Source organism: Cetorhinus maximus, chromosome 5 (genome assembly GCF_964194155.1).
Source record: "Cetorhinus maximus chromosome 5, sCetMax3.hap1.1, whole genome shotgun sequence".
Lineage (NCBI taxonomy): Eukaryota > Metazoa > Chordata > Chondrichthyes > Lamniformes > Cetorhinidae > Cetorhinus > Cetorhinus maximus.
Window position 1 is genome coordinate 28,927,928 of NC_135883.1, and position 24,288 is coordinate 28,952,215.

General features: G+C 43.7%; 1 protein-coding gene across 2 annotated transcripts in view; it reads right to left on the minus strand.

Moving 5' to 3' along the window:
• asap2a (ArfGAP with SH3 domain, ankyrin repeat and PH domain 2a) overlaps positions 1–24,288 on the minus strand; it is a 211,086-nt gene that overhangs the window by 118,240 nt on the left and 68,558 nt on the right. For both annotated transcript variants that reach the window (XM_078541632.1, XM_078541631.1), the window contains exon 2: positions 9,738–9,810. In XM_078541632.1, coding sequence (XP_078397758.1) covers positions 9,738–9,810 — 73 coding nt within the window. The remainder of the gene's footprint in view (positions 1–9,737; positions 9,811–24,288) is intronic.

A 24,288-nucleotide genomic window follows, 5' to 3' on the forward strand; every position in this document is an offset into this window, starting at 1 on the left:
CATATAGTGCACCTTCTCAGACCACTGTCTTCCTCTGCAGAAAACGTGGTAGAGACTGCCATGCCAGAGCGGGACTCCTGAGCTACACCAAGCGATGCTTAATACAGAATTGACTACCAAGGCGCAAATCATTGTCTTACGATATGGAAGGCTGCCACCAGGTACAACCAGTAGGGAGTATACAGTGGAAAACAACTTCAACAACCAAACAGTATTAATGAAAAGGAAATCCGAATGTTACAGCATTGGCTTTTCAATTGGTAATGGTATATCACTGGTTACCAAGAATGGCATTAACTCAACATAAAATAAAGTACTGCCTATCTATGTAACAGTCAAATGGAGAATTTTTTTAAACTTCTGCCCTGTAAGGCACTTGAATCAATACATAGACTTCGATCCCTGATTGAAACGTGGAATAAAATGAAACAGAACAAACTCATTAAATGAATGCAAATGTGCAATGTTAAAGAAAGAATAGTTGCTCATTACAGAACTTTGGTTTGTCCTTTATATACAAAGAACTGATTAGCAGATGGAATGTTTGAACATTTTCAGACATCATCATTTCCAATTACAAAGCCATTAACTGTAAAAGTAGTCTCCAAAGAATTATACAAGCTATTTTATCCACAATGCAAAGTATTCATCCCCTCTTAACACACTTAGACATGGGCTAAGAATGTCGCTTCATCTCATTTTTTCTAAGGTGTGGCTGACTGGACCAGCTGTCACTGGTCAACAACAAGCCAACAGCCAGCTGTCTGAATACAGTAGTAGCACTGTTTCCATAAGGTCAGTTTTCATGAATGTATCTTCTTCACAATGTAATAGTGAACAGCTGCTTTTTGAGTGGGAATGTGAACCAAACTCTTCTGCTGGAGTTGGCTTGAAACAGATGGGTATAGGTTGAGTTTCTTTTAAAGGAGCATCTTCAGGAAAAATATGTACCTGATGTTTGGAGATGAAGAAATACAAATAATTTTTGTCATGTGCAAGAGATAGCATAAGAGATTAAATGTATTTTTATATGCTTTACATCAACATTTTAAGATAGAAACTGAATGGCCCCATTGCCAGCACAGAGTTTCACTAGACTAATAGAGGTCAGAGATCTCTAATCCCACTTTCACCCAGTAAAGCCCCATACTGGCGGCAAAACCCAGCAACTTTTGCTCTATTATGTAGTTGCAAACGATAAAGATTCCCCAAACCCTTCATATTTAAAAAAAATATTCAGAAAAGCTATTCCCCATAGGGTCACAGAGAAGATTTTAAGTCTTTGGTCCTGCTCAAGTTGCTGAAAATAGAAACTAACAATGAAGGGCCCCGTGGGGTCTTCTGGACAGGAGTTGTCCTTTAACTTTTTTTTTAAGGAGGCTTGTGGGGAGGGCAGGAAGAAAAATACTTACTTACTATTTATCTTCATTAAAGATGCAAAGTAGTTTTAGAAAACTGCCACTGAGTTCTATCCATGTCACATTTCAAGATTTTAGACGAGGTCCCACAGAAAGACTTTGGTGTAATATGTCAAGGTAGCAAAGTACATGATGCTATGAAGGGTACAGATAAATAAAGAATTAAGGCTCAGGTTAGCTCTTAAGGGGTTGAATTCACAGAATAGCAAGGCTGGAAGATTTCGATTAAGGTGCAGAAATTCCAACTGAACCAGCATACTGAAGGCAAGGTATTTTAACATGAGCAATCATTCACATTTATTGCTGCGACAGCTATTTATTTAAATTCAGCAAGGATCATTTAGAAAAAGGCAAAATACTGTGGATTCTGGAAATCTGAAACAAAAACAAAAAATGCTGGAAAAACTCAGCAGGCCTGACAGCATCTGTGGAGGGAAAGACCGAGTTAACGTTTAGGAGTCCCTATGGCTCTGAAGACTCGAAACGTTAACTCTGTCTTTCTCTCCACAGATGCTGTCAGACCTGCTGAGTTTTTCAAGGATCATTTAGAGGTTAGGCTGGTACATCCTGTTTGAGTGGAGGCTAATCACTTTGACTAAATTTGACACCATAGTCAGGCTATGAACAAAAGTACATAAAAAGCAATCATATTTGTCCAAGGGGCAGCTACAAGAGTCATTGTTTAGCTGATGAGGTTAGAAATGCCCAAAGATAGTCAGAAGATCTGTTGCTTAAACCAAATAATACGACTCAAATAAATGGTGAGCAAGGAAGTTCTTTGTATCATATTATGTAAAAAAATAATTTGTAGTGATTAAACGAAGAGGTACTGTTAAGTGTTAATGTGTTTATTCACCTGCTATGAAGTAATGTTACATTGAATCTACAGCACAGAAACAGGCATTTGTCCCAACCAATCTACGTCTGCATTTATGCTCCACGCAAGCCTTCTCCCTCACCTGCTTATGTAGTCTTGCCTTAGGCGCATCTATATTATTTGCCTCAAATACTAATTGTGGTAGCGAATTCCACATTCTTACCACTCTCTGGGTAAAGAACTTTGTTCTGAATTCTCTATTTGATCTCTTGGTGACTATCTTACATTGATGCAGCTTAACATCAATGTAGTTCAGTAATTTGTCTCAAGTGTTTACTTTGTCAGCCTTTGCAAAGATTAAAGAAGTACACATGCAAAAGATACAAATATCCAGTTTAACTCAAAGACGGATTATTGTTATAACCGAGGTTACAAGAAGATATAAGCAGATATTAGGAAACAAGGTCAACACCCATAAAAGTAAACTGTTCAGATGCTTTAAGGAGCAATTGACAATAGTGCTCCCAAGAAATATCTATGAGACACAATTTTGTAACAATCCAGCTTTTATAATTATCAAGTTTTATAGTTTAGTCTCATAATTTAAATTATGCAATGTATAAATAACCTAATAGGAATTTAGGCCAAAAATGTTTTGAATCATTTCAGTTCAAATTCAAAATATGTATTTAATTTCTTCACACTTATTGAATCAAAGTCTCATTGAGCCATACCTTGCTGTCAAAATAATGGCGAGGCTAATAGCGCTTGCTGTTATTTATGCATAAATGCATAAATTTCAGGCAAGGGCAGATGCACTGTTAAATGCAGAAATCTGAAAAGTTGCTATCTGAGATGCGCAGCTATATTAGCTTTGCAAATATGGCATCTTATTGTTTGGTTCACTATTGAAATGCATTGTGTGAAATTGTTGTATTTGCTTGGTAGATATGGACTAAATATACCACAGGAAAAAACTTTTTCCATTTCAGCCCCAATACCCCTTAAACAATGTGATAATTGTTAATTAATGCCAAACAACCTCCTACAAACTGATAAGATAAATAGAGCAAGGTTATCATGTTTATTTTTCTCAAAAGGAAAGAGGCCATATTGACAACATGAAAGATTTTTATTGAAAAGTAAATTTCTAAAGACATGTAGAACAATGGGATTTTACACATTAGAGAGAGAAACATACGAAGAAGGGTGGAAGGTTATGTGGGTGGGTGTGGCCGTGTAAAATCTTGAAAGTTCACCATATGACACAGACTTGGAATAAGCCCTAGACACTCTGAAGAAGTGCTGCTCCAGTAACTAAAGTCATGTTGATAGGCTTTGGAATTCCACTATAGAGTGGGTGCTGTGGTAACCTTGCTGGATTGCTTATTTAAATTTAAAATCTATTTTGGACTGATGCCTTAAAGGGGGTGTGTAGTTGGGAGTCAGGTTAATTAGTAGTTTTGGGATTTGTTATAACATCAAGTAACTGTAATCTTATCTGTGTTTAAATTCTTTTCTCTTGTTAATAAATGTTTTAACTGATTTTTAAAAATCACTAAAGGTGTTAGTGGATTCATTACTTCTGAATTCAGTGCACAAACCTTCTCATAATAAATACAAATTGCAAAACCACTGTGATCACGTGGCCAAGTTTCCCTTGTGGATTTGGTCCGCCTGGCACATAACACCTACCGCATCGTAACAACTATTAAAAACTGACTGTCTCATCAACCTACCTGATAGAAAACTCAGCAGCTGAACACTGGAAAGAGGAACATTTGAATGCAAGCGCACAGAACTTTACATCAAACCACCACCCACCACATCGTATCTCAAAGCTTTAACAGCCTGAGAAATAGCTATTACCATATTACAGTGTTGAGATCATATTATGTCATGACACAATTTCCCATTAAATGTTTCTTAGCACTACAATATGGGTTTATTCAGTCATGTATAGAAAACAGATTATGCTTGGAACTTTGTTCAAAACTGCAAGTCAATTTTGAGTTCAAATAATTTTTACTAAAAATAGTTTTCCTGAAGAGTTTTTATAAGATTAAACAGGTCCCAAGTATTTTTTTAAATCCCTGGAACAAAATGTACTTTTAAATAGAGTTCATTTATGTATTATTGCGACTAATTGCGACTATTATGGATGGCAAGTTGTTCAGAACATCTGCCACATGCAACAAAAAATAGCACTGTTTCATTATATTCTGAAACTAAGTCTAGGGTTTGATGAAAAGAGAAGCTCACTATGAAGTACTTCACTTTTACAGAACATTGCAATAAATGTTATTCTGAAGTTAAGAATAAGTGCTGCATACATTTCAGTTCAACAAGAATAGAGTGTTAAATTTGTAATGTACACTTCAGATGATAATATTGCAGCTCTATGTATAAATGATACATAAAAAGAAAATTCAGAACAAAGGACTACACAAATGTATCAAATCATACAGTTGTTACATTCACTATACAGGGTTTTTACTTTCAGCAAGAAATATATAAACCATTAAACTTGTAATATACATTCCAGGTGTTAAATGGTACAGGCTGTAAACTGTGGCAACGGATAAAAAACAAGAAAGCCTGGAGGCGAAACACTGCTGTTCAATATAGTACTAAGACTCAATGCAAAAACCTTAAGAGAAAGTCATACTCCACTTGTATCTAATGCCTCCTAGCAATCAATTATAGAGTGTGGTCTAAGACAAACTGTCTACCTACCCTCTCAATCCGCCTTCTGTGTTAACTTAGTGAAAAATGTACATGGAGAAAACAACAGCTTATAGAAAGGAGGCCAAATAATTATTTTAATAACACTGGAATTGCATATTTTCATTTGAATAACAACTGAACAACAGCTTTCTGCAGTTCATCATAAGCTAAAGAAATTAAACAGGCCATTTGACAGTATACTTAAAGAAGGAAAACAAACACCTGGTGCTTCAGATGGTAACAGGCTAGCGACCTGTTCTAGGAAAAACTAACCATGGAAACAGATGTAAGCACATGCTTTGTCTGCCTCATTCGTCACTTTGGAAAGCCTCTAAGTCTAAATGCTTTAGAATGCTGAATTGCATTGAGGGGGACCTACATAGCACCAGACAATTGGGTCATCAATTTCTTCCAAACAGAATTCCAAAGCACATTTCAAGGACAGGGTGGGGGTTAAATTGGATAGCCACCAAAAAGGAGTGCAGGGATTGTGATGCTTGATTAACCCATGCCCGTTCAATGTCTAATGCAGACACATGCCAACTTTACGCTATTTGCTCGTTTGAATGAATGCTGTGTGCAGCCAGCACTAACTGCTTTGCTCACTGGCTGTACACGTTAGTGGGGGGAGTCAATATCACAACCTCCTAGCAACATATAAGGCAAATGTCAATGTTCTTGAAGTTAGCCTGACCTCTTAGAGCAAAGACTAGCAGTTATGCAGGAAGTGAATCTAACATAGGAACAGTAAGAATGGGACATAAGAGAATGTGGGCTCCAAGGTTTTCAGATGTTGACTGGAGTCCTGTGTAGAGGTGGTCCAGAAACATGCAGGGACATGGAGGTGAATGTGAGGAATCTATTATCCCCAAGGATCTGTTTGCAGTTGCACAGCAAGTTCAATGACCTTGCATGAGTGGTCAAGGTCAGCGAATACATCATCAAATCTCATATCTCACCAAATGCACCACAAGCACTCCTGCTTAAAATACCACTTTCCCATCAATGACCTACCAGCAATCTCTATCAATCAGGACTCTTACCATGAATATTCATATGCTCCATTTTATTCACCACACTGCAAGCCTCACAACCACATCTCAACGTTTGCATGCACGATCATTACAGTCATACAAGCCAAACAGGTTGCATGACAGTCACTAATACACTCACTCTTTCTTGCAGGATATGGTGGCACACAACCAGGGATAGCAGGAACTAATTGAAGGAGGACAGGCATGCTTGCAAATTCCAACCCTTGTGGAGGAGATGGTTATTATTGGGAAGCCCACTGTTGTAGCCATAGCCAGTGAAGTTGAACCAAAAAAGGACGGTATCCTAACACACAATCCTCCTTTTCAGATCCCAATTCTCCCTTATCTCAAATTTTCTCCTGATTTAAATGCTGCAAGTGGTGTAAGCATGCATCTCTTAACTTTCCCCTCCCCAGACCACAGCCTAACCCTTGCACCTTTTTCCTTTTAGATATCCAAGAGGTGCAAACTGGTCAGATGGCTGAGGAACACCAAGAGGAGTGTAATGAAGGCACAGCATTTTGATTTAACACCTGCAGCCACAAGCTCAGATACGGACACTATGTGAAGTTTAAAGGATAGATTACAGGGAGGATCTGCATGTAGTGAGACACAGGGCACGAGCAGGCTGCAACCAGGGCGAGGGTGTGGGGTGGGTAAGAATAAAGCAGGTGCTAGCTCACCTGAGGGCAAGGTCAAAAACTGTTCCACTGCAGAGAACTCAGATGAGCACTTTAATCTGGCTGTCTACAGGAGAATGCTGATGGTTATGCACAATGAAATGCTTAACACATTAGGACGGCCAGAAAGTCTGTAATCAATGTTCAGGAGCATGGAGGAGTCCAGCACCAACTTGGCACAGGGCTTTATGCATAGCTTGATGCTCATCCTTTCCAGCATGGAACTTGGTGGCTAACTACATTCACACCCAAACATGATGCAATGTCTGATGGCCAATGTTGCAACTTTCATTGCAGCAGAAACAGTTTCGGCCTAACATGTTGAGTGCTACAGTGGAAGCTCAGATTGCTGCCATACAAGCTCAGCTCAATGGCACATGAGCTCAGCTGGCTACCATCATGCCTGTGGACTGTAGTGTGCAAAGGGGCCTACAAGGATCCCCCAACAGACTACTAGGATAGCTGAGGCAAGCGGTTCCATGGGGCACAAATCACTTATTCATTCTCAGGAACTCAACATTCATGCTCCCACCCATAGTATTCCACCAGCGACCTTGCTGTTGCCTGTCAGCCAACCAGCACAGATGGCTACCACCTATGTCAAATGGGTGCAGTCTGCGGCCAGACTCTAGGCTACAGCTGTTTGGGCTGTCTTCCATCTGCAGATTCCCTCCCGCCTCCATTGGAAGTCATTTGGCAATCTCTTCTTCGCCTCCACCTATCACTGGCCCGCTACCCAGCACTACCTGTCCCACCCCCCTCAACCAGCTTATATTTCACCTCATTTCTAATTTTCCTTAGTTCTGATGAAGAGTCATACGGACTTGAAACATTAACTGTATTCCTCTCCACAGATGCTGTCAGACCTGCTGAGTTTTTCCAGCTATTTTTGTTTTTGTTTCAGCTCCCAAGAGCCACCTCAGTTGGTACGAGAACTGAACCCATGCTGTCAGCACAATTAAGCACCACATTCTTAACCATCTGAGCTAACCAGTTCTGCATAGGAACACTAGGACAGACAAAGACACACAAGACACTAAGGGACAAAGGGAATGCACAAAGGTGATTGGTTGACTTTTTATGCAATGTGGCATAATTTCATTTATAAATTTGTTTTGGAATGTTTATTTTGCACTGTGGCCGAGCAGACACTGTTGACAATTAGTGACAGAGGGAAGGTAAGTCATGGGACAGTTGGTGAATGGGGAAGAAATTAAAGTTGCGGTTACTGGTAGCGCAAAGTAGCTAAGCTCTTTATGGACAGCCAGAGCAGAAAGGGACCATCTAAGTTGCCTCTCCCTACTCTTTTGCCAGTCTTCTGCCACCTCTTCTTCAAGCTCCCCAAATGTTCACCGCATAGCAGGTGGCAAGGGCTGAGAGGTTATGCAGCATTTAGCAGAACACCATAAAGCTCAACACTTGCTCTGCCAAATTCTGTAAAGCACCTCCAGAGAGGTCCAGGTAATGGAAATATTGTTTCAGCAGGGCAATGGTCTGCTCTATTACATTTTGTGTGGCAGCATGGCCTTTATTGCGTCCATGCTGTGCACATATGCATGGGTTGTGTACCAGAGACATCAGCCAAGTCGTCTGTGGATAGTCTTTGTCATCCATTACCCAGCCTTTGGTTTGCCATGGTGGTTCAAATGCAACTGCTACGGTGGACCACCAGAACAAATGCATCATGACTGCTGCCAGGATATCAGGTATTGACCTGCATGTTGCGCTCCCTATGGTCACAGACCAACTGAATGTTGAAGGAGTGGAATCCCTTTTGGTTCGGTTACATGGCAGAATTGGCATGAGGCATCTGCAAAGCAATGTGGGTGCAGTCAATGGCACCCAGCAACCCTAGAAAAGCTGCATGCTTGCTACGCCAGTTTTGTTTCTGGTAAAAAAGAAAGAAATGTATTTAGCTCTCAATGAATCAAGAGACTCAGTGACCTCCCTTATGCAGTAGAGAACAGGAAACTGCAAGATGTTGCAATATCTCCAGCCTGGAAGAAGCAGTGTGCATAAAATGTTATGGCCACAGTCATCTACTGACAATATATTCCTTGTCCTGCTCTAAGGTTGCAGTTGTGGCCACAGCAGATGCCTTTCAGTAGGACATCCTCACTGAAGCATAGACGTCTCACACATTGTTTCTTGCTGAGGTTCAAGTAGGAGAATTGCTTTCTCAATATCCTGGGTGGATATGCCCAAGATCCACATGTTCCCATTCTCCTCCTTCCTCTTCCACAAGCTTGTCCTGTGATCTGCTTTATAGGGCAACACCTACAAATTGCACCCATGTTTAGGAGCAACTACTTATGCAGAAGCTTTGAAATTAGCAAAAAATCCATCAGTACCTGACACATCACTCCCTGCGGACCTTTGAAACTTGGAACATCAATAGAAAAGGTAGAATTCTAGCAACAGTAAGAAGAAATCAGCCAGTAACTACCATACAAGTAGATTATCCCTTTAATTGCACTGCTTGTGGGATTGAATCATTCCTGTTGCTGAACGATTGTTCACTTGTACGAGACTACGGGAGGGCATTAGTGTAGCATTATGTTCCAAAATGGCACCACTGGCATCAAATCAACATTGTACAATTCACTCCAGAAGTGTGTTTTTGCTGCAAACACCATTTTGGAATTCTGGGGGCACTCAGCACTCTAAAAACAGGCGCCAACAAGCCTAATTTCTTGTCCGGGTGTATATAATAAGAACAGGTAGCAGTGACAAAGTCAGCATCTGCAATAATACTTCTCATTCTGACTCAAACACTCTCTTCTGAAGATTATGAGTTTTAATTTATGTACCCAGGTTTCTTCTCCTCTTCCCCAAGGGGTAGGAGGACCCAAAACTCTACTACCCAAAACCCAGTTCTACAGGATCATTACAATTATTTTGTGGTACTATAGTTTATTCCACAATGGGGTATTTCAGTTTCATTAACCTTAATATGGAATGATAACAGAGAATACTTAAAGTTCCAGGATGTATAGTTTTCAAAACATAAGTTTTTTCCTCTATGCTTACCATCATATTAAGTATTAAAGCAGCTTCTTACCTAATCCGGATGTATAAATGGCTTTGACAGATTTCTTCATTTTTTGTAGCACTCCACGATCCACATCTAAGGCCTAAAAATAAACAAAAAGCATATGTGAAAAAGAAAGCAGAACAGTTAACAGGAAAATACAATTGAAAAACTTAATAAAACAGTGATTTATTTTATGTATGTAGTTATTAATTTATGTCAGTAGCTGGAATGGCTACCACCAGTTGGGACTCTTATGTCATTTAATGTATCCCACCTTCAACCCTATCATAGAACCCCTCTGTTCTTTTTACCACTTTCTCCCATTTCAATGGCTTTAAACCTATTACTTTCCTAAATTCTGTTGAAAGGTCATTAACCTGAAATGTTAGTCATTTTTCTTTCCACAGTTGCTGCCTGACCTGCTGAGTATTTCCAGCATTTTCTGTTTTTATTTCAGATTTTCAACATCTGCAGTATTTTGCTTTTGTCTCAACAGGTTCACTTACTTTGATCATAGAATCATACAGCACCAAAGGAGGCTATTTGGCCCATTGGGCCTTTCCTGGCTCTTAAAAAAAAAACTAAGTAATTCCACTTGCACGCTCTTTTCCTCAGTGCCCTGCAAAATGTTGTCCCCAAAATGTTTATTTAATTCTCTTTTGAACGTCATTAATGAATCTGTTTCCATTTGCCTTTCAGGCATAACAATCGCACTGTAATTTTTTTCCCTTACGTTGCCTCTGGATCTTTTGCCAATTGCTTATGTCACCTGGAAACAGTTTCTTCTTAATTACTCAATAAAGCTCTTCATAATGTTGAACACCTCTATCAAGTTTCCCCTTAACCTTCTCTGCTTTAATGAGACTAACCCCAGTTTTTCTAGTATCTCCACATAATTGTGATCCCTGTATCATCCTAGTAAATCTCCTCTGCACCCTGTCAAAGGCCTGGACATCCTTTCTAGCCAGAATTGGCTACAATACGCAAACTGGAGCCTATGTTTCAGCATGATTTCCTAGCATTTGTTCTCTATGCCTCTTATTTATAAAGCAAAGGATTTCATATGCTTCTTTTAGGCTTGTCCTGTCATTTGCAAAGACTTGAGTATGAACACTCATCAAGTCTGTTCCTGCACTCGCTTAAAAATTGTACAATTCAGTTTATAACTACCTCTCCACATTCTTCCTAGCAAAATGAATCATTTTACATTTTTCCACATTAAATGTCAACAGCCACAGGCCTGCCATTTCACCAGTTTGTTTACCTTCAACATCCTTTTGAAATCTGTTAATATCCTCCTCAAAGTTAGCTATATCTCCAAGTAATATGTCATCTGCAAACTTTGAAATTATACCCTGTCATTAAGTCCAGGTCATTATTGTGAATCAAAAACAGCAATGATTCCAGCAATTATCCCTGAAGACACCCCTGCACACTATCTTCCAATCTGGAAATCATAAAATCATAGAATGGTTACAGCACAGGAGGCAGCCATTAGGCCCTTTGAGTCCACAATGGTTCCCTGAAAGAATGTCACGACTCACTGGGGATAGTACGCTGTAATATCAAGCCCCACTGCTCCCCAAGCAAATGTGAAAAGTTTGATTAGACCACCAAATTGCCCAATTCTACCGAACTGCTTAATTTAGGTTAACAGAATGTGAGCACCAGGATTGTAAACTTAACAAGTGAATAACTGCTTATTAAACAAATTGTCTTTAACCAATGGCAAAAGAAAGAAACATGAATTGCTAACTTTTAACTCCAGAACAAATTCTACCCATTCTTAACCCCTATACACACGCCCACAGACGCACGCCCACAGACGCACGCCCACAGACGCACGCCCACAGACGCACGCCCACAGACGCACGCCCACAGACGCACGCCATGGATTTTAAGGGTGAGATAAAACAGCTCAATAGCATACAGGATTAGATGGGTTGATTTTGATTGATGTTTTCCAAATTCCCTGCAGTTTATTGTTAGTGACACAAGATGATCTTCCAGCACTTTTAGTCTGTAGTTTACTGGTTGAAAACTTGCTTTTCAATGTCTCTCCTGGTGATTTTCCCCTTTTCCTCTTGACAGGGGTTTTTCAGAGAAAGCAGGTTACAGAGATATAAAGAAAAGCCAGCTCGCTAACCTTGCAGATTTACTGGAATCTTACATACACAGGAGAGAGAAGTTTTAGGTGTGTTCTCTTTGCAGGCTAGGATCTCTCTGCCTGCAGTTACCACACAAAACCCAGGTCACCTGGTCAGGGGTCAATTAGAATGCTGTCGTTAGGCATTTCCCCCTAGTCCAGAATTCCTTTCCGGCACCATCCTGTTGTCTTATGGCACTCTATGTTCCAGGATAGCGACATTGTAGATATTCCACATCCTGTTCCATGTTAGAAGCTATTAAAGATGTTATAGCAGGGCACTGAGAAAAATTCAAGGCAATCAAGCAGAGTCAAGGTGGATTTGTAAAAGGCAAACCATGTTTAACCAATTTATTGGAGTTCTTTGAAGGAGTCACATGTGCTGTGGATAAAGGGGAACTGGTGGATGTACTATACTTAGATTTCCAGTTGGAATAAGTGGGTCTATCTAAATCCCCAACTGCAGCCACATTAGTTTTTAAAGTCAAAGTCCAATTTTAAAGCCACAGTCCAAGAAAAATAAAAAATAGGTTCTTTACAAAGAGCAATTCAGCTAGTCCAACTCTCCTGCCTTTTCATCATAACCCTGATACAGGAAATTATCAGATATGTTCTCAAATTCAATTTTTAGTTAAAGGTGTTCAACAAAATTGCAGATAACTGAAAGCCAGGGAATGCTGAAAAATCAAAACTAATTATAACTATGAAGGTTTATTTAACCAAAATATTCTTTACCAGTGATAAACGGTTAGCTGTAGGGACTAAGGTCAGGAATAGCTCTTTAGTAGCACATAAATATACCACGACTTATTTGGTTCCATATAGAATCCTTTATTAAATGGGAGCTTGCCAGAAAGGTACAGCAATAATCATGGGGGATCTTAGTCTACTTATATACCAGAAAATTCAGATGGGCAAAGGTAGGGTAGATGAGGAGTTCACAGAATGTTTTTGGGATAGTTTGTTAGAATAGCACGTTCTGGAGCCAACCAGAGAGCAGGCTATAGTAGGCCTGGTATTGAGCAATGAAATAGGATTAATTGATAACCTCCTAGTGAAGGCACCTAGGTAGCACCGATCATAATATGGTTGAGTTTTACATTCATTTTGAGGGAGAAACGAGTGCGTCCAAGACCAGCATTTTAAACTTACATAAGGGCAATTACGAGGGCATTAAATGCAGAGCTAGCTAAAGTGAACTGGCAAATTAGGTTAAGGGATATGTCAATAGAAGTTCAGTGGCAAACATTTAAAGGGATATTTCAGAATACACAGAATACATACATTCCAATGAGAAAGAAAAATTCCAAGGGAAGGGCCCGCCATCAATGGTTAACTAAAAAAGTTAAAGACAGTATCAAACTTTTTTTAAAAGCATATAATTGTGCAAAGATGGGCAGGTCACAAGATTGGAAAGAATATAAAGAACAGCAAAGTATGCAAAAAAATTAATAAGGAGGGAAAAATTAGAGTATGAGAGAAAGCTAGCTAGTAATATAAAGATGGATAAGTAAGAGTTTCTACAGATATTTAAATAAGAAAAAAGTTAACAAAGTGAGCCTTGGTCCTACAGAGGAATTGATAATGGAAAGTAGGGAGATCGCAGATGAATTAAACAGGTATTTTGCTTCGGTCTTCACTACAGAGAACACAAGTAACATCCCGGAAATAGCTGTAAATCAGGAAATGGAATGGAGAGAGGAACTTGGGGAAAATTGCAATCACCAGGGAAGTGGTGTTGAACAAATAGTTGGGGCTGCGAGCTGACAAATCCCCAGGTCCAGGTGGATTTCACGCTAAGGTCTTGAAAGAAGCAGCCAATGAGATAGCTGATGTATTGGTTTTAATTTTCCAATACTTCCTAGATCTGGGGAAGGTTCCATTAGTTTGAAAAAATAGCAAATCTAACCCCTTTATTCAAAAAGGGGAGGAGGCAGAAAGCAGGAAATGGTAGGCCAGGTAGCCTAACATCTGTCATAGGGAAAATGTTAGAAGCTATTAAAGATGTTATAGCAGGGCACTGAAAAAAATTCAAGGCAATCAAGCAGAGTCAAGGTGGATTTGTAAAAGGCAAACCATGTTTAACCAATTTATTGGAGTTCTTTGAAGGAGTCACATGTGCTGTGGATAAAGGGGAACTGGTGGATGTACTATACTTAGATTTCCAGAAGGCATTTGATAAAGTCCCACATCAAAACGTTACTGCAGAAAATAAAAGCTCGTGGTGCCGGGAGTAACATATTGGGATGGATAGAAGTTTGGTTAGCTAACAGGAAGCATAGAGTTGGAATAAGTGGGTCTGGTTTTGGTTGACAGGATGTGACGAGTGGTGTGCCACAGGGATCAGTGCTGTGGCCTCAACTTTTACAATTTAGGTAAATAATTTGGATGATTTCCAAGTAACTGTTGCTAAATTTGCTGACGCCACAAAGATAGGTAGGAAAGTAAATTGTGAAGAGGATGTAAAGAGGCTACGAAGTGACATAAATAGGTTAACTGAGTGGGCAAAGGTCTGGCAAATGGAGTATAATGTGGGCAAATGTGAAATCATTCATTTTGGCAGGAAGAATAAAAAAGAAGCTTATGGTGAGAGATTGCAGAGCTCTGAGATTCAGAGGGATCTGGGTGTCCTAGTGCATGAATCACAAAAGGTTAGTACGCAGGTACAGCAGGTAATTAGGAAAGCTAATAGTATGATATTATTTATTGTGAGGGGAATTGATTACAAAAGTAGGGAGACTGTGCTTCAGTTGTACAGGGTATTGGTGAGACCACATCTAGAGTATTGTATACAGTACTGGTCGCCTTATTTAAAGAAAGATGTAAATGCATTAGAAGCACTTTAGAGAAGATTTACTAGACTAATACCAGGAACGGGCAGGTTGTCCTATGAGGACAGGCTGGACACGGCCTGGCACGGATATAAGGTTAGCCTTATATCCACTGCAATTTAGAAGAGTAAGAGGCGACTAATTGAAACCTTTAAGATCCTAACAGGTGTTAACAAGGTGAATGTGGAGAGGATGTTTCTTCTTGTGGGAGAATTTAGAACTAGGGGTCATTGTTTAAAAATAAGGGTTGCTCGTTTGAGACAGAAATGAGGAGAAATTTTTCTCTCTGAGCGTTGAGTGTCTTTGGAACTCTCTTCCTCAAAAGGCGGTGAGAACAGAGTCTTTGAATATTTTTAAGGCAGAGGTAGAGAAATTCTTGATTAACAAGTGGGTGAAAGGTTATCAGGGGTGGCAGGAATGTGGGGTTGAGGGTACATTCAGATCAGCCATGATCTTATTGAATGGCAAAGCAAGCAAGCTCAAGGGGCCGTGTGGCCCACTCTCGCTCCTAATTCATATGTCCTAATGTTCGTATTGAAATGTTAATGGAAGTAAAAGTAGAAATTAGCATGCTAGGTATTCATGCTGCATTAATTTCAACATCTTCTAGGCTTGTCCAACAGCCACTTGTGGGTCGGGACCCGGCACACTACACCTCACCATCTGACTTGGAAGCACAAGAGCATGAGTGGGGAGCGGGGGGTGTGTGGGCACAAGTAGTGGGGGAGCAGTGGGTGTGGGCACAAGTAGGGGGGAGCGGGAGGTGTGGCACAAGGGGGAGGGAGCATGTATGAGTGTGTGCGAGTGATTGCGCGAGAGCGAGAGCGCGCGAGAGAACGAGAGCGAGAGAGAGCGCACGAGAGAGAGAGAGCGCGCACGCGAGAGAGAGAGCGAGCGCGCACGCGAGAGAAAGAGAGAGAGCGCACGCGAGAGAAAGAGAGAGAGCGCACGCGAGAGAAAGAGAGAGAGCGCACGCGAGAGAAAGAGAGAGAGCGCACGCGAGAGAAAGAGAGAGAGCGCACGCGAGAGAAAGAAAGAGAGCGCACGCGAGAGAAAGAAAGAGAGCGCACGGGAGAGAGAGAAAGAGAGCGCGCGGCAGGGAGAGAGAGAGAGAGCGCGGGAGAGAAAGAGAAAGAGAGCGCGGGAGAGAGAAAGAGAGCGCGCGAGAGAGAGAAAGAGAGCGCGCGAGAGAGAGAAAGAGAGCGCGCGAGAGAGAGAGAAAGAGAGCGCGCGAGAGAGAGAGAGAAAGAGAGCGCGCGAGAGAGAGAGAAAGAGAGCGCGCACGCGAGAGAAAGAGAGCGCGCGCGCGAGAGAGGGAAAGAGAGCGCGCGCGAGAGAGAGAGAAAGAGAGCGCGCACGACAGAGAGAAAGAGAGCGCGCGAGAGAGAGAGAAAGAGAGAGCGCGCACGCAAGAGAAAGAGCACGCGAGAGAGCGAGAGCGCGCGAGAGAGAGAGCGCGCGCGAGAGAGAGAAAAAGAGAGCGCGCGCGCGCGAGAGAGAGAAAGAGAGCGCGTGCGTGCGAGAGAGAGAAAGAGAGCGCGCGCGCGAGAGAGAGAGCGCGCACGAGAGAGAGAGAGAGAGAGCGCGCACGAGAGAGAGAGAGAGCGCGCACGAGAGAGAGAGAGAGAGCGCGCACGAGAGAGAGAGAGAGAGCGCGCGCGAGAGAAAGAGAGCGCGCGCGAGAGAGAGAGAAAGAGAGCGCGCGCGAGAGAGAGAAAGAGAGCGCGCGCGAGAGAGAGAAAGAGAGCGCGCGCGAGAGAGAGAAAGAGAGCGCGCGCGAGAGAGAGAAAGAGAGCGCGCGCGAGAGAGAGAAAGAGAGCGCGCGCGAGAGAGAGAGAGAGCGCGCACGAGAGAGAAAGAGAGCGCGCGCGAGAGAGAGAAAGAGAGCGCGCGCGAGAGAGAGAAAGAGAGCGCGCGCGAGAGAGAGAGAGAGCGCGCACGAGAGAGAGAAAGAGAGCGCGCAAGAGAGAGAGAAAGAGAGAGCGCGCACGCAAGAGAAAGAGCACGCGAGAGAGCGAGAGCGCACGAGAGAGCGCACGCGCGAGAGAGAAAAAGAGCGCACGCGCGAGAGAGAAAGAGAGCGCACGCGAGAGAGAGAGAAAGAGAGCGCGCGCGAGAGAGAGAGAAAGAGAGCGCGCGCGAGAGAGAGAGAAAGAGAGCGCGCGCGAGAGAGAGAGAAAGAGAGCGCGCGCGAGAGAGAAAGAGAGCGCGCACGAGAGAAAGAAAGAGAGCGCGCGCGAGAGAGAGAGAGCGCGCACGCAAGAGAAAGAGCACGCGAGAGCGAGCGCGCACGAGAGAGAGAGCGCACGCGAGAGAGAGAAAAAGAGCGCACGCGCACGCGAGAGAGAGAAAGAGAGCGCGCGCGCAAGAGAGAGAAAGAGAGCGCGCGCGAGAGAGAGAGAAAGAGAGCGCGCGCGAGAGAGAGAGAAAGAGAGCGCGCGCGAGAGAGAGAGAAAGAGAGCGCGCGCGAGAGAGAGAGAAAGAGAGCGCGCGCGAGAGAGAGAGAAAGAGAGCGCGTGCGAGAGAGTGCGCGCGTGCGAGAGAGTGCGCGAGAGCGAAAGAGAGAGCACACGCGCGCGCAAGAGAGAGCGAGCGCGAGAGAGAGCGCGCACGCAAGAGCGCGCACGCAAGAGCGCGCACGCGAGAGAGAGCGCGCACGTGAGAGAGAGAGCGCGCACGCGAGAGAGAGCGCGCACGCGAGAGAGAGCGCGCACGCGAGAGAGCGAGCGTGAGAGAGAGCGAGCGTGCACGCGAGAGAGCGCGCGAGAGCGAAAGAGAGAGCGCACGCGCGCGCGAGAGAGCGAGCGAGCGAGCGAGCGTGCGCACGCAAGAGCGAGCACGCCGAGAGAGCGCGCACGCGAGAGAGAACGCGCACGCGAGAGAGAACGCGCACGCGAGCGAAAGAGAGAGCGTGAGAGAGAGAAAGCGAGAGCGCGAGAGAGAGAGAAAGAGAGCGCGCGAGAGAGAGGAGAGCGCGCGAGAGAGAGGAGAGCGCGCACGCGAGCGAGTGAGTGCGTGCGCGCGGGAGTGAGTGCGTGCGCGCGGGAGTGAGTCCGTGCGCGCGGGAGTGAGTCCGTGCGTGCGGGAGTGAGTGCATGCGCGCGGGAGTGAGTGCATGCGCGCGGGAGTGAGTGTGCGAGCGAGAATGAGTGTGCAAGCGAGAGTGTGTGCGAGCGAGAGAATGAGTGCGCTTGCGACAGAGAGAGTGAGTGCATGTGTGAGAGAGAGAGTGAGCAAGTGCATGTGCGAGAGGGAAAGCACGAGCGAGCCAGTCTCAGGGTTCTCATTCACCCTCACCTCCACACACTCACATCTGTTCACAGTGGGTGAGGGTGAGCGAGTGAGCACCCTGAGACTGGGAGTGAGCCAGACATAAACACACACACCCTCTCTCACTGTAATGGTCATCTGTATTTATTACTCAATTTTTAAAATGATCATTCTATTGCTTTCACGTTGTTTTTTTTTTGCACAGCAAGTTGTTTCTTTTCATACCCCAGTTGGGCCAGATCTCATCTTTCCAAAATTTGCTCATTGGCCTCTTGAGTGAGAAAAAAATTGAACTGTGGCCTCCCACATATAAGGTTGGACAAGCTTTTCTAGATAGTTTTATGATTTGTTAGAAATAGTTCGAGACCAGAACAAGTGAACTCTTATGTCACACATGCAACCAGATTGGTTGTTTGTTTGCGGGACAGCTCTCCCAGCTTTAGCGCAAGATGTTCGAAGTCTCGCAGGGACAAATAACATTGGTGTGCCTTTGTCATATTTGGTGCCTAGGCCAAAGCTGGGTGGTCCGTCTGGTATTATTCTTATTGGACCTGTTCATAGCGGTTTAGTACAACTGAGTAGTTTGCTCAGCTATTTCAGAGGGCAGCTAAGAGTCAACTGCTGTGGATCTAGAGTGAAATGTAGGCCAGGCGAGGTCGAAGACTTCTATTCCTCAAGGGTATTAGTGAACCAGATCGATTTTTATGACAATTGTTTCATGGTTACCATTTCTGACACAAGCTTTTTATTCCAATTTATTTAATTAATTGAATTGAAATTCTCCAGCTGCCATGGTAGGATTTGAACTCATGTCTCTGAAACATTCGTCCAGGTCTCTAGATTACTAGTCCTGTAACATAACACTATGTGACCGTTCTCTGAGGAATTTAATCCGAGATTAATCTTCCCAATTTATAATCAGTCTTAGACATGGATCTCAACTATAATTTATAATCAGCAATTCAATTAATGCTGACTTTTGGTGACATTGCTGAATGATTTAAAAGCTGTTGTTCATTTCATTAAGTAACTCTGTATATTGATGGTTACTCAAATCTAGGTAACCCTGTAGACAACTATTTTATTTATTGATTGTTAGTACATTCACTGTTTAAATTTAATTGTGATCGTTTTAGTTTGTAGTGAATAAATAATTGTCAGTGCATGACTTGCTGTCTGACTCTGAAGCTACGGCAAAAAGGCGAACTAATTTATTCAAAATTTAAGGGTATTCTGAGCGTTAAGGTGGATGCATATTCAATATGAACTGGGTGATATAGGGCAGTTTGGCAAGCCAAACTTCGGCATCACATGCTTCTGGACGTAGGTTGGGTGGGAAACCTCAGTCAGTTCTTTTGTGAAAAGTTAACTAAAGCAGTTAAGGATTTGTCTGGATTCTTGGCATCTATTTGTCAAGATTTGAACTCCAACTTCCTTACAATTAGGCACAAGACTTTTTTTTTTAATGTCATATAATCTCTATCAAAATTACCAGTACTCTTTCTCTTTCCGTAAATAACTGGGATTTGATTTACCTAGGTTACATTTGAGCACCAGATTTTAATCATGCGGCTCTGCCGAACAATCTTCCAAGAAAAAAAACAAAAACAGAATTACCTGGAAAAACTCAGCAAGTCTGGCAGCATCGGCGGAGAAGAAATCAGTTAACGTTTCGAGCCTTCATGGCCCTTCGGCAGAACTGCAGCATAGTTTCAACAAGGGAGAAATATAAATTGGTTTAAGGTGGGTGGGGGGCGGGGGGGGTGGGGGGGGAAGAGACACATTGAGGGTGTGGTGTGAGCAGATAATCAAAAGATGTCACAGACAAAAGGGTCAAAGAGGTGTTGAAGGTGGTGGTCTTTGTCTGAGAAAAGTGCTAATTAAGAATGGAAAACAGGATATTCAAAGTACAGCTCTAGTGGGGGTGGGGTGGAAAGACTAAAGGTTTTAGTTTTAGATTTAAAAATAATGGAAATAGGTGGGGAAAGAAGAATCTATATAAATTATTGAAAAAAAAGCGGGTGGGGGGGGAGAAAAGAAACGGGGTGGGGATGGGGGGAGGGGGAGTTTAAGATCTAAAGTTGTTGAATTCAATATTCAGCCCAGAGGGCTGTAAAGTGCCTAGTCGGAAGATGAGGTGCTGTTCCTCCAGTTTGCGTTGGGCTTCACTGGAACAATGCAGCAAGCCAAGGACAGACATGTTGGCAAGAGAACAGGGTGGAGTGTTAAAATGGCAAGCGACAGGGAGGTTTGGGTCTTTCTTGCGGACAGACCGCAGGTGTTCCGCAAAACGGTCACCCAGTTTGCGTTTGGTCTCTCCAATGTAGAGGAGACCGCATTGGGAGCAACGAATGCAGTAGACTAAGTTAGGGGAAATGCAAGTGAAATGCTGCTTCACTTGAAAGGAGTGTTTGGGCCCTTGGACGGTGAGGAGAGAGGAAGTGAAGGGGCAGGTGTTGCATCTTCTGCGTGGGCATGGGGAGGTGCCATAAGTGGGGGTTGAGGAGTAGGGGGTGATGGAGGAGTGGACCAGGGTGTCCCGGAGGGAACGATCCCTACGGAATGCCGTCAAGGGGGGTGAAGGGAAGATGTGTTTGGTGGTGGCATCATGCTGGAGTTGGCGGAAATGGCGGAGGATGATCCTTTGAATGCGGAGGCTGGTGGGGTGATAAGTGAGGACAAGGGGGACCCTATCATGTTTCTGGGAAGGAGGAGAAGGCGTGAGGGAGGATGCGCGGGATATTGGGCAGGACACGGTTGAGGGCCCTGTCAACGACCGTGGATGGAAAACCTCGGTTAAGGAAGAACGAGGACATGTCAGAGGAGCTGTTTTTGAAGGTAGCGTCATCAGAACAGATGCGGCAGAGGCGAAGGAACTGAGAGAATGGGATGGAGTCTTTACAGGAAGCGGGGTGTGAGGAGCTGTAGTCGAGGTAGCTGTGGGAGTCGGTAGGCTCCCAAACGCAAACTGGGCGACCGTTTTGCGGAACACCTGCGGTCTGTCCGCAAGAAAGACCCAAACCTCCCTGTCGCTTGCCATTTTAACACTCCACCCTGTTCTCTTGCCAACATGTCTGTCCTTGGCTTGCTGCATTGTTCCAGTGAAGCCCAACGCAAACTGGAGGAACAGCACCTCATCTTCCGACTAGGCACTTTACAGCCCTCTGGGCTGAATATTGAATTCAACAACTTTAGATCTTAAACTCCCCCTCCCCCCATCCCCACCCCGTTTCTTTTCTCCCCCCCCACCCGCTTTTTTTTCAATAATTTATATAGATTCTTCTTTCCCCACCTATTTCCATTATTTTTAAATCTAAAACTAAAACCTTTAGTCTTTCCACCCCACCCCCACTAGAGCTGTACTTTGAATATCCTGTTTTCCATTCTTAATTAGCACTTTTCTCAGACAAAGACCACCACCTTCAACACCTCTTTGACCCTTTTGTCTGTGACATCTTTTGATTATCTGCTCACACCACACCCTCAATGTGTCTCTTCCCCCCCGCCCCACCCACCTTAAACCAATTTATATTTCTCCCTTGTTGAAACTATGCTGCAGTTCTGCCGAAGGGCCATGAAGGCTCGAAACGTTAACTGATTTCTTCTCCGCCGAAGCTGCCAGACTTGCTGAGTTTTTCCAGGTAATTCTGTTTTTGTTTTGTTTTGGATTTCCAGCATCCGCAGTAGCTTTTAGCTTTTTGTTTTTAATCTTCCAAGAATTCTGGTGTCCTCCAACTTCGGCCTCAAGCATTCTACACAATGAATTGCATCAGCCAGCTACCAGTCTAATTATCTTGGAAAATCTAAATGCTTTGGAATCTGGTTATTTACCTCTATTTCGTAATGAATCACATTTTATCCAAACAAAACACTGCAGAGGAAGTAAATTTGTGACTGATACCATAATTTCTCTGCAAATCATAACCTTTCAGGACTTTGCCTCCATGGCATTGTCACTGCACCTGCAATTCTTAACTTTCCATGCTCTTTCCTACACCCAATTTTACAGTATTTGTAGCCTTTCCAACATTCAAATAAAATCCGTAAAACCTTTTCCCTCTTCTTCCACTCCCCTTTCCTCATCAAGAAAAAGTGGGTCAGTGGAGTGATAAATACTCAAAATCTAATATTTGTAGAAGCTCTTCCTTGTAAATTGTGTAACTGCGCAGAAAAAAAACTCTAGGTACCCATGCAGGCTAATATTTACCCCTGGGTCTGCTGCTGAGGTCAACTCTGAAGCTGCCATGCACCATCTCTGTCCCTTGGCGCAGTAACTAAACATCAAATACACTTAACTTTACATTTAATTGTAACAGAAGGAAATTGTACTTGATGCACTAAGTCCCAAAATGGACAGTTAGTATATACATTGGTTTTACCTCTAAAGTTGCACATAGTCTCATGTAAAAATGTGTATTTAGTTATAAGTATAACCAGATGTGTAATACATTTTTCAGGGCAAAATACTGATGTTATAAAAGGTCTACCAATTAGGGCAAAATACACACATGCCAAAATTTGGTTTTAAAGAACACTGCACCTGAAAAGACAATGGAAGCCAACTGGATTTCATTGCACATATAAAAAGAAAATTGAAGCTAGCAGTTAGAGTTATTCCGCAAATTATATCATCATAATGTCTACAATACATGTAAAACTAATGAGTCCGGGGGGGGGGGGGGGGGGGGAGGAGCAGAGGGCGCGGGGGGGGCGAGCAGAGGGCGCGGGGGGGGGGCGAGCAGAGGGCGCGGGGGGGGCGAGCAGAGGGCGCGGGGGGGGGAGCAGAGGGCGCGGGGGGGAGCAGAGGGCGCGGGGGGGGAGCAGAGGGCGCGGGGGGGGAGCAGAGGGCGCGGGGGGGAGCAGAGGGCGCGGGGGGGGAGCAGGGGGCGCGGGGGGGCGAGCAGGGGGCGCGGGGGGGGCGAGCAGGGGGCGCGGGGGGGCGAGCAGGGGGTGCGGGGGGGCGAGCAGGGGGCGCGGGGGGGCGAGCAGGGCGAGCAGGGGGCGCGGGGGGCGAGCAGGGGGCGCGGGGGGCGAGCAGAGGGCACGGGGGGGCGAGCAGAGGGCGCGGGGGGGCGAACAGAGGGCGCGGGGGGGCGAACAGAGGGCGCAGGGGGCGAGCAGAGGGCGCAGGGGGGCGAGCAGAGGGCACGGGGGGGCGAGCAGAGGGCACGGGGGGGCGAGCAGAGGGCACGGGGGGGCGAGCAGAGGGCGCAGGCGCAAGGGGGCGAGTGGGTAGCGTGGGTGGTCTGGCTGACCTCTCAAGATCCTGTTTTATAAAAACATAATAGATGCATCTGGTTATGCTAGTTATTGTCCAAAGAAACTGATTAAAATCATCACACTAAGCTTATGTATGGAAATTTACCCATCATGCAAACTCTGCTAGAATTCAGCTGTTTTGTCTCTACATAACCTTGTGAAATATCATCTCAAATCAGAATTGCTGATATAGAAATGCTTAATTAGTTCTAATTTCAACAATGGTCAGTGCAATCAACATCACATACTGAAGTATATTGCTACTACTAGGTGATTAATTGTTTGTTTGACAGTCAAGTAAACCAAAATTATCTGTATTACAATTTGAATTCTTCCCTTTCTGACGCTAAATTTCATTCACCCTCCACATTCAGAAGATTTCATGCATTTTTTTTAGTTGCAGGGCACCTGATGAAATTAAGGCTGAGTTTAATGCCTTGTAATGAACTTAAATGAGGTATGGTTATTAGATGGTCCTTTCCTTTATCCATCTTTTCTTTAATACCAAACTTCTTTCAGAAACTGCCCAAGAGCCCCAAACAAATTTGAAATTTTCCACTTAAGCACTTCATGTGTTATTCTATTCTATTTATTTTTCCTACCTCAGAGAGTTTGTGTTTTTACCCTTCCCATTGTTGTGTTTTTTTTTAAATAGTATTGTTCATCTGCAATACCATCCAGTTCTGATAAAGGGTCCATTACAGAAAGATTAACTTGTCTACTCTCTCCACACAAGTTTCCTCATTGGCTGAGTGTTTCCCAGCACTGTCTGCTTTATTTCTGATTTCCAGCATCTGCAATATTTTGCTTTATTGGCATAAAAGAGTGTTGAATTTTATAGTACAATGTGAGAATGGATTTTTAAATATATTTTGGGAGAATATTGTGTTATTCTGTAAAGAAGGTTGGGGTGTGTGTGTGAGATAAACTGGGCAGAGACTGATAGGAGTCAAGCTGCTGGGGGGGCGGAATACAGCGTTAAAACATGAAAAGGATAGAGGTGTTAAGTTTGAGGTACAAGTAAAAAGGTTAGATATAACATTTGCATTTTTAGATAAATTGAGAGTTTGTT